General features: G+C 37.9%; 1 protein-coding gene across 2 annotated transcripts in view; it reads right to left on the bottom strand.

Moving 5' to 3' along the window:
- Positions 1–2,927: 2,927 nt before the first annotated feature.
- The window catches only part of tle5 (TLE family member 5, transcriptional modulator), a 33,383-nt gene continuing 24,915 nt past the window's right edge, over positions 2,928–11,395 (bottom strand). The window contains exons 5-7 of one of the 2 annotated variants that reach the window (XM_028028559.1): positions 7,404–7,466; positions 6,534–6,608; positions 2,928–4,292 (exon numbers count right to left, since the gene is read on the bottom strand). In XM_028028559.1, the coding sequence (XP_027884360.1) occupies positions 4,068–4,292; positions 6,534–6,608; positions 7,404–7,466 (363 nt within the window). In that variant the 3' untranslated portion in view covers positions 2,928–4,067. Of the gene's footprint in view, positions 4,296–6,533; positions 6,609–7,403; positions 7,467–11,395 lie in introns of both variants that reach the window. The other variant, XM_028028558.1, reaches the window with a different exon arrangement.

The following is an 11,395-nucleotide window of genomic DNA, read 5'->3' as shown; positions in this document are numbered from 1 at the left end:
AATCTTACCAGAAACCATATTGTGGCTTCTGTAAAGACAGTGACTGGTCAAGCCATTCAGCTACTAGAACAAAGGGAAGTGTGTGTGTTTCTGCAAAGCTCAACTACATTTTCAGTTGTTACAACTGAGGTCCTTATTTCTGGGGTCCAGCTACCACTGAGCCAAACCTTTCTGAAAATTCAGATGTGTATGAAGTGTTTGAGTTTAACTCTTAAAACCTCCTGGGAAAGCCAATATTTATAACTGTGGCCTGGGGTTAAGTGCAACAACCTTACACAGCAACAATTTATGCACACACTATTGTTTCCTGATTAGACTTTTCTCAAGTGAGTGTGAATTCACTCGGCATATATACTTGGGTTGTAACACCAACACTGCATTCAAATGACCCTATATAAAAGAGGTTTTAAAAAAAAGGACGAGCATACGGCAAATATCAAAAGTCTACGCTTTGCCAAAAATCTGTTTTTTTGGGATGTAAAACAACATGACAGCATAAATCATTTAAAAATGTTTTAATGCAACATATATCATATCCAATTCAACTGAAAAATGCCTTTTTCCAGAATAAAACTCAAACTAAAAAATAAACTGCTTGTCCAGATGTGCAGACCCTTAAACCAATACACAGCCATCATAAATTACAGTCGATTTGTTTACACCAAAAAAGGTTTCATTGGAATATTCTGCTAGTTTGAATCCTCAAGCTAAAGCTGCTATTTTCAGCACAGATACAGAGAATCAAAAATGTGCAATTCAATAAAGGTATCAGTCAGGAGAAGAATGCAAAAAAAGAAAAACCCAAACGAATGACAAATGCACCTAGGTCTGATGAAGACTTTAGAAAATATGCTGCTTACATTTCTAAAAAGTTAGTTGTGTGTTTTGAAACTGGCCAGGGACCGGGTCAGTAACACCAGTTAAGCTACAGGAACTTCAGTAAATATCTGTTGTGCTTTAGGTAACTAAGAAGATGGGTTGCAAGCCAGAACAAAGAAAAACATCCAAGTCTGGATGAAATCTCCCAAAATCTACTGGGATTTTGTCTGCAAGACCAAAAGAGTCTGGTAGAACAAAATTTCTGGGCCACAACTCCATTTTGGCAAAATACCCCAAAACTGTACATCACCAAAAGATCACTGTGTCAACAGTGAACCATGGTGCCTCATGCTCTGGTTCACCTTTCTTCTGACTAGATTTGTCAAGGCATATGAAATTTTGAACAGTTAAAAATACCACTCAGCTTTGAGCCAAAGCCTTCCAACATCGGCCTGAAGGCTGAAGATAAAATATCACTGAGAAAGAGCTTACATCTAAATTACCAAGACAAGGACTTCACCACAAGAAAACATGTTTTTGAATAACCTAGACAGCATCTGAAACTAAATCAGGCAAAAAAAAAAAAAATCTTAAGGGTAACCTGAAGACGGCTGTGGAAAAGAACTTCTCAAAGAATCGTATAGAAGAGTTTTGCAAGGTGGAGGAAACTCTTGCTAAGTTAAAATCTGGCCTGTTGAAAGACTCCTGCCAAAGACACATTGCTAAGCTGGATCCAACCGATGCTTCAGCAAAAGGTGCACACTTACTCAACCATGCTTTTGTATCTTAGAGAACGCACCTGCAATTTAAAACATGTGGGTTTGCTTTTACGTTGAACCGTACAAGATGTTTCTCACAACGGCAGTAAAACGTTCTGAAATAATTTATTATGGCCTTTATATTTTTTTTAGTCTGGCTGTTACTTTACCGTTTCTTGTGCTAAGGGTATTAAGGTGATCAGTAAATTGCAACAAAATATCTCCTCACTATGCGACACTTTGTACTGAACAATGATGTTAAGTTGCCACTCGCTTGCATTACGTGGCAGGCAGTAAACATACCATAGCTTTTTGTTTTAAAGCTCATGAACATCCTTTCACCTTGAGGTTTAATCTGAGAGAACAGATTATTTACGACTCTGTTTTCATAATTAGATCATTTAGAGAGCAACATGTACAATAAGTACATGAACTGGATGCTCAGAGCTAATAAATAAACTATTCCCTATCAGACTTGGCCTGTATGCTGCCGTTGTCTTGTCCTTGGTTCATAGGAGGATTGTTCAAAGGCGTGCGCTGCCCTCTGCTGTCAAACACACACCACACTCCCTCCCCTTAGTGTCTGCTCCAATATAAGTGCACATTAAATATGAAAAAAAGCTGACAGAGGAGCAGAGAATTGAGGTGGTTTCAGTTGTTTCGGTTGCAGTTTAAGTTACCACAGCTCTGGTTGATGATGCCTCTTGGTTAAGGTACTGGGTGGGTAATCTAATGTATAGAGTCTTACCAAGGTATCAATACTCCTTAAAATGTTTTTCATAGCCAAATCTTTATGTGCAAGGAAAAGGATGCACAGTTTGTTTTTTTTGTTTTTTTACATATCCTAAATTGTGAGTTGTGCATTTGCCTTCAATCACCTTGAATTAATACTTCATAGAAATAGATTTTACTACCATTACGTCTGCAAGTCTTTTGGGATTCATCTCTACCAGCTTTGCACATGTGGAGAGAATTACCATGCCCATTTTTCTTTGCAAAACAGCTCAACATTAATCATGTCACCGAAGAAACACAAAATCTCACAACGTATTTTTGTCTAGTTCCTAGTAGAAATATTTTTGTATGCTTGAAATAAAACAAACTTCTACATCTTGCTAAACAGTTAGTTTTGTCTTAAGTAAATACTAGTTGTTTTTTTCCCCTTATAACGAGACATTTTCCCATAAGTAAAAAAAAAACAACTGTTTTTATAATCTAACCTTGCTTTATTCCCATGTAAACTATTAAGTTTAATTTGCCTTAATTCAGTTCTGGTGTTAATGTTGCCAAGGTGGTCTATGTTTCTAATTACTCCCAGCTGATATTTATTACATAAATATAGTAAGGACCACATTAGAGACAATTTGACACCATTTCGCAGGTTGAGGCAATGCATAAAGAATAATCATATGAATAATCATATAATAATAATATGTAATATATTCATGACACATTTTAGTCAATTTCGCATACGCCTGGGAGAAAAAAAAAATCTTATTTTACATAAGTGAGATAAATTCAGACTGAAAGTTAAACTTCCCTACATCTTTCTCCCTGACCCGTCTGCTGTGTTCATTGGTCTTCATGGCGCTGTACGTTCACTAATGTTCTGTTTTAAAAGAGATTAAATGACCTACAGGTGCCACAGGTGTCACTGATCAGGTGGGTTCTGAAGGTACAAATAGTTACATTACATTATGTGTAGAGGCAATACAGACGAGGGGTCTGAAAACAAATGCACACCATACTTTTCAGATAAAAAAAAGAAAAAAAAGCCATGTGTCATTTTATTTCCACTTCACAACTATGAACTAATTTTGAGGCATTGATGTCTGGGGCTGTAACATGAGAAAATGTAAAACAAAGTTTAAGAGATTTCAATATTTTTACAAAGCACTACCCCTCATAATGTCAGGAAACAACTAAGATAATTGAAATAAGGGGCTTGTTTCCCCCCCAACATCAGATGAATGTTACATTTTGCAAAAGACTTGGACCTTATTTTAAGTGACTGGATTTTGGAAGAAACCTGTATTAATGTTTGTAATGGATCTCTTTGTTAAACAGCTTGCTTGTTTCAACACCAGCTGAGGGATTTATGCAGTCTGATGGATCAGTCCTGCCAAACTAGAGGAGCAGAGTGGGAGGAAAATAACCTGGACTAAAGAAGAATGCAGAAACTAAAGTATAAAGATGATGAATCAGAAAAAAAGAAAGAAAAAAAGCTATCCCTAAAGTGAACAGAAAAAAGTCCATCTTAAACCAAAACAGAAGACATAAAAAAATCTACTATTTTAATTTAGTTACTGTAATATGAGTGCCAAAGCTTTTCCCAGAAGGGGATAGGTTAGGGGTCTAAAGCTGAAGCTGCGTTGAAGAAAGAAACCCCATGTTGAGTAAGGTCAAAAAGGGGACAACCACGGGCGAGGCTGCAGGGACAGATCTGGGAATTCATGTCTCTATAATAAAAGAGCCGCATGGAGACGAGACCTAGTCAGACTTGTCTCCGTCCTCCTCACGGTGGCTGTCCACGCCGTCACGAGAAGCCTTCTCCTCCTTGGCCAGCTGGGCCTGGGAGGCCAGCAGAGAAGACAGCGAGAAGAGACCGGAGGAAGTGGTGACGGCTGGCAGGGTTGGCTGGCTCAGACCCAGAGGCAGCGGGGTCATGGGCAAGGCCAGGCCCTGAAGCTGGGACAGCTGGTGAGCCTGGAGCTGCTGCTACAAGGAACACAAGCAGGTGGGTGAGAGCCAACACAAATAAACAGAAACAAGCAGGTTATGAAAAACAACATGATGCAGAAGCTCAATAAGGCCCTGCTACGTGTCTCAAGGTAAAAGTGCTGATATTGTAGGATTCATAAGATCAGCCGCACAACCTGTGGATAACTGAGGCAGCTTTTAATAAAATCAAACGGAATCAAAGCTAAAAACACAGAACAAGTGCAGCAGAACACAAAGGAACGGCACAATTAACATAGTTTTATTTATAGAAATACTTCCAAGCCTGTGTATTTCCATTAGTCTGCAGAGACAGGCACAGTGAGACACATTCAGTGAGCTCATTGTCATGAGTCGCCTTTAAACATCACAGACCGCTCTGCACTCTCAGCTATTAATGGTGAGAACTACATTCAAAAAGGACAAAATGAAATATTTCAATCACAAACAGGCCTGAGCACACCACACAAGGACTCACAGTATCTTCACCAGGGGAATTACAGACTATAATAAAATAAGGTAGCTTCCATTTAGTGGCACACGACTGCTGTGTACGGTGATACATCAGTAAATCCATCCTGTGATACAAGAAAGCAGCATGGATGCATGATATTAGGAACAAATGCAATATTCTGAGAAATAAAATGTAAAAAATATAGGTGCAGTGATAAATTGGCACTGATTTTAATGATTTTGTGTGATTTGCCAATACCTACATGTGAAACAAATGTTATCCACCGATCTCATCTACCTCCACAAAGGTCTGAAAATCAGCCACTGTCCCCCTTTGTTCCCCTTTTGCAATCAGTGATGGCCGGTAAACTGCAGTTTGTGCAAAATCTTTCTGCTTTGCGTTCATAGCAAACATAGCTCTCAGATAATTAATATTCTGTCAATCTACTGGGAAAAAAAGTCCATGATTTCCATCACAACAACAATGTTTGATTGAGAAAGTTGCTTGTGGGTGATATCTGTGGTTTTGGGATTGAAACAACTTAATTGTAGTTTCTTAATGACCTGACCATTACTACTCCTTCTGTACCTTATAAAACTATTTATGCTGCATTAAACAACAACTGCCAAAAGATTCATTACAGGCATAAAGAGTCTGAATCATAATTAGCTAACATTTAATGCAGAACAGTGAGCTTTTCGCCTCACGCATATTGTGTTGCTGTGATCATCTAGAAATTGCTACACAGAGTGCAACCCTATTAAGCACAAGTCTTATCCTCACATGCAGAAAATAGTCCACAAATTTCAACATTCTTGCCAGACAGATCCCATGTCAGAGCTTTGTTCTTATCCAACACCTACATCTGAAGCATGAAGCACTAAATAAAAATTGATCTCCACCAAGAATGTTCCATCTTCGCCTGCCGGCAGTGGTAATTTTGACAGCACATTTTTTATTTATTGCTAGATATCGTCTTCTTCAAGTGAAAATTTCATTTCCCTCAAACAATTTCATTATATCTAAGCCAACAATCTTATTTTTTCTGGAGAATTTAGATGTAAAATTGTTTTCAATCAACCAAGTAGTCTGTTTCTGATAGGAAAGCAGATATTTTTCAAAATGTTTCAATTTTGAAAAATTAATATTTTAAGAAAAAAAAATTTTTAAATAAACTTTTCAATAAGATTCTTACATGTTTTCACTGGTATTTTGATCATTTATCTTTAGCGATAAGTTTTAGTAATAAGGTTGGAAGGTCTCCTTGCCATTACCTTCATATTTAGCTCCCTAGACTCTCAGTCAAGTCTCTGTCTCTGTCTGGGTCACTACAAAAGGTTAACATCAATTTCTTTTTTAAATCAAAATATTACTTTAAATTGAAAACTGCCAGGGCTATGGATAACTTTGAATTAAATGTATTCTTATTCTTAGCGAGTTTTTACTTGGTTGTTCTCCCCAGGAGGAAAAAAAATAAAAACATGAAGAAACTTTTACAAAACCAACCTTATGGCAGCCCACCAACTATTGAGTCTCAGTTCCCTCCTGAGAATGCAGCCATTATCCATAAAGTATAAAAGGCTGAGCTGCACTAGCATTTATCATCAGGCTGCTGTGATGAGAGGAGCATAAGCGTTTTTAAGTGTGTAAAGTAAAAATAAAAAACAGAAGTATAACAAGGAAATAAGCCATCAAACGATAGAACTGATCACTCAGCTTATTGTTTGCATTTTTCTAGTCAATATCACACTCCTGGGTGGGTCTGAGCGACTGGAGTATCTTACCCTGATGATGGAGTTCATCTCTGGAGGGGTGACCTGCTTGGCCCTCTCTATGGCTGCCAGGACCTGCTGCTGGTGCTGCAGACGGAGTTTGTGTTGATGCGGTGTGGAGGAGGAGTGGAGGGAGGAGCAGAGAAAGTGAGACGGACAATAACAGATAGAGAGAAACAAGGGGAGGTCAGTTTAGGGGGAGAGAAAGGTTAAGAGGTTAGATCAATATCAACAGTCCCAACAGACTCCCTGACAATCCTCCCTGGTGATGCACCTCCCCCTCTGGACATTTAGCTATTCATTCAATCATATATACACACACAAACACACGCATCCACAAAAAGCCTAGTGTGACACTGGTGAATGAATGGCTGACTGGTGTGCTTTAATAGGTGGAGGTCAACCCCCTGGTGGGCAGATAAGAGCATGGCTTATCTGAATCACACAGCCATTTATTACACTGACACACACACACACACAAGCCCACCCCCACAAAAGGAAGAGTGGGAAGAAGGGGTAGACAACGGAAGAATTGAGGGAAGCCAAGAACTGAAAGAGGAGGTCAAAAATAAAGTGGGGGGAGGAGAGAAGTGGGAGGAAGGTTACAGATTAAAAATGGCAAAGGAGAGCCGAGGTGAGGAGGCTGGGGCGGGGTGACAGGGAGAGTGAGTTGGAAGTGAACACGGGAAGCCAAAGATGATGAATGACGGGAGGAGAGGAGTGGGATGCCGAGTGAAGGGTCATGGAGGTGGGGAGATAATGAGGCGGGAATGAGGGTGATCTCATTCCAGGATGTAAGGAATATTACTGCGGGTCAGGGGGTTGGTGATGACTTTGTATCTGTGCGTCGGTGTGTATGTATGTGTGAGATGCGCCGCTTACCTCCTGAGACAGGTAGGGGAGGACTTGTGCGCAGATCCCGTTCAGTCTCTTCACTATTTCAGCCTGTTGGTTAAAAGGACAATGGTCCAATTATTCTGTCAATCAGTTATTCTGTCTGCTAATTATATGACTGTATTTAAATCATTTGTAATTTATTTACAAGAGCATGAAAATCTATAAAAATAATGACATGGGTGTTCACCAATGTATCATATAATGTTCCAATACTGGAGACTGTTGACACACAGAGCAATCAGACTGAAATCTCATTAAGGAGACAGATACTAAAAAGGTTCAAATAATCTCACTAAACAATAGGATTGAGGAGGTCTTCAAAAATCTAAATTAATTTAAAACTTTAAACAAATTAATAAATATTTGGTGGGTTCTAGAAGCTTATAAATAGTTAAATCCAGTAAATTTGTCTCATGGTTTCCCCCTCATTGCCGCAGGGTAAATGTGTGCGAGTCCTCTGTGCATCCATTCATGCAGGTGCTTCCAATTAGAGTGTTTAATTATGACTATTATTAAAGACTGTGTGGGTGCATGCAAGCTGAGGCTAAAGGACAGCTTACCAACTATCCTATTAGAAATGCTGCTTTTTTCTCTTACCACAGTTTACATAAACGGGATTTTGACATAATGATAGAGGCGCGCACGTAAATAACCCTGAAACATGATTTGCCCTTTAGACAGTTTCTGGTTCAGTTTCTGTCAGATGTTCCTGTTGGTTTTCAGTCATTGTCATTGCTCTACTTTGGTTAGAAATAAAATTTGCTTCAATGGCAAAGTAGCAATCAAAACTAAAGGCTGATCAGCTAAAGAAAAGCGGGATAAACTAGAAAAAGAACCAAAATAATGCAGAACATTAGGTTAAAAGTAAAAACAACTAAGCAGACTGGTTGCAAGTACCACTGGCATTGTTACAAACCTCCAAGTAACAATGCCATTAGATTTTGAGTTTCAATTTTTAATCAATAAAGACCTCTTGCTTTCTAAACACATTTAGTATTTGTCACAACTGCTTCTGCTGGATTAAGATTTGTCTTGAATTACCATTACATTCTCTCCTATCTCTGATATTACTTATGATCAGCTGGAAATCTCAGACTGAAATTTCAATGTTCTCCACAGTTTATGAGTATCTCCAAGTAGTCAGACAATTAGCTGAATTAATTCAGCTTCCATGCCATGCAGGTCACTCTAAGTCTTCATCAGTAAAGACAAGGCATTTACATAGCATTACGTTAAATAAGATAATCATAGGCTCATTGAGAATTTTACACTTCCAATGCAAGTCCAAAGAATCTGCAGCAGTTCAGGTTATCTAAGTAAGCTGCAGTATCAGATGTATAGGCGACAACTGAATGACATTTACATAATTATACATGCTTTACACCTCAGAAGTGCAATGCAAATACTCAAGTGTGATGCAATAATAAAAAGATAAATGTAACACAAAGGATTGGTTTACTACTGAAAGAACAATGTGGAGAGTGGCAATAATTCTACTTTAGCTCAGCCAAATCCTTTAACATCTAGCCACGCCAAAAACATTCTAGCACTATTAGAAGTTGTATCAGTCATTAAGTCGATATTAGATAACTGATTCCTTCAAACGGAGGATTGACAAAATACACATTTACTAAACTAAAGAGTACAAATGTTAAACTATAAAGTACTGAGATCTGGTGTAGACTTTTAATAATTTTAATAAAAATGGAAGTTTCTAATAAACCTACAAAACTGCTAGTGTGAATAATGTCCTTAAACAAACATGCTGCACAAGAAAGTGTAGGATTGCAAAAGAAGATTAAGCGAAATGTTCTTTACTTCCTGATTAAACTACCTTATGTCAAAACAATAAGCCAACCCTAAAAAAAACTGAACATAAATCTAAAAGTAACAATAAAACATTAACGTATGACAACTCCTACTTTTGGATGGACTTCACATTTTAGGTGCAGCTCTTGAATTACAACTGAAGACGATCCAAACTTGACACTTTTCTGAAATATTGACCAAATAACTGATTACTTGGTTGTAGATCAACTTTGGATTTGGTTCGATCCTTCAGTGTGTTTTGTTGAAAAGTAAAACACAAAATACAAGCAGTGCAATGACTTGATCTCCTGATTAAATGTAAACTGCCTTTTAAGAAAACACACTCACATACTTATTAGTATGGGAAACATCTGATACCACCTTCCCAAACATGGAAAAATATCTCCAACATCTCATATCTATTAATACAACAGACATTTCACCTCCTCCCCCCATTCACCTCATTAATTATACTGCAGGTACTCAACATTCCTCGCCCAGAAATTGTGGATATGTGGGCAATTAAGACACATGAACGCAAAACAACAGTCACAGATGCGGGCGCACAGATTCTTTTACCTTGTGCACACCCTTCTTTCTTACATGCAGGTCTGTTATCACATTTAGTTGGTAATCACCCAATCCGTCTGAGATATGCAAAGCAGCAGTAATTGTGTTAGAGCTTAATTCATAGAGCGATGAGGAGAGAGAGGGCCTCCTAACAATCATTAGGCATGCAGAGCGTAGCTCCCCATCAAGAACTCGATTCCTATCCTGCTCGTCATTACACGTACAATCTCCCTGACATCTCTAAAATGTCTCTGCGGGACTCGCTCTGTGCCATCTATGGAGCTTCCTCTTTTCAGTGCCCTTTGTGCTATCTTGGGTTTTTTTCCTGCCAAGCTTCAGTATTTTTGATCCAACTTGCCATCATCTCTATTCCCAGTGGGTCTCTCCTTCAGATATTTCTTTACAACTGCTACTTTTTATTGAATTACATATTTCTTGCTTTCCCTAAGCACTATTAGAGCACTTAATTACTAAAAAAAAACTATGGGTCTTACACAAAAAACTGGACAATATACAATCAAAGCATGAAAAATTTGCTGCTCATAGTGCGACAGTGGTTGAATCTGCTTCTGTTGATCGCTGTGCTTATAGTCATCCAGAGTGATTTCATCTTTTGTAATACTGAACTTGAAGAAGAGTGAAAAATATGCTCAAATTGATTTAAAATGTGCTTAAAGGAAGTGTGGAAGGCAGCCCGGACAACTGTAACACTACACAGACTTCCTCTGCGTTCTGGTTTTGTCTTCGGACGACCTTCAGTATTTGAACCATGTGGGACTATTTCCTGCCAGATGGAAGTGTATACATGACACATTATCTTTTTTTTTTAGAAAAAGAAATTTCCAAATGATTCATCCCTTCTCAGCTATTATAAATACTACAGCTAAATTCAAAACAGATGCATGTCGAATAGTTTACATAAAGATTTTCAAATTTACTGCATTCGATGAGGCATTACTATACTTTTCTGATCTGAATATTGTAAAGACACTTTCCTTTGTCTACATGCTTTGACATATACAATCATACAATGCACTTCCAGAAGGATCCAACTAAATATTTTAATTTCCATTTTCTAACCGACCTTTCAAAGACTAATTTTGTTTTTAAACGTAAAACCATGTATAATACATTCAACTTAATAAAGTAATTGATCATTTTAGTTCAGTTTGTAAAGTATTTTAAGAGGAGGAGCAGAAAAACTGATTTCTCCTTTCCCCAGTTAAGTCCACACTTTGGAGCAATCAAATACCACAAAAGAAATATGTGTCTCAGACATTTGATCCACGGAATAAAGTAGTAAATCAAATGAGTATCAAAAATATATTATATATATATATATATATATATATATATATATATATATGTATAAATATATATATAGTTTATTTATTTCTACCAAAGTCTCATTTTCATTTCTAGCTCAGTCTAGCCTTTTCTCTCGAAGAGAAAATGAAAATGAGAGACGAGAGCGAAAAAAGCAAAAAGAGTGAAGAGGCATATTCTGAATTGAGAAGTGATCGAGAGGGCGCAACTGTGGGCAACTCACAATGTGTGAGAAAGAAAGAAAAAGAGGGAAATAGAGATGGCGGTGGAGA

This window comes from Xiphophorus couchianus, chromosome 9 (genome assembly GCF_001444195.1).
Source record: "Xiphophorus couchianus chromosome 9, X_couchianus-1.0, whole genome shotgun sequence".
Classification (NCBI taxonomy): Eukaryota; Metazoa; Chordata; class Actinopteri; order Cyprinodontiformes; family Poeciliidae; genus Xiphophorus; species Xiphophorus couchianus.
The sequence above is the reverse complement of the archived record's forward strand: the minus strand, read 5'-3'. Positions and strand labels throughout refer to the sequence as shown.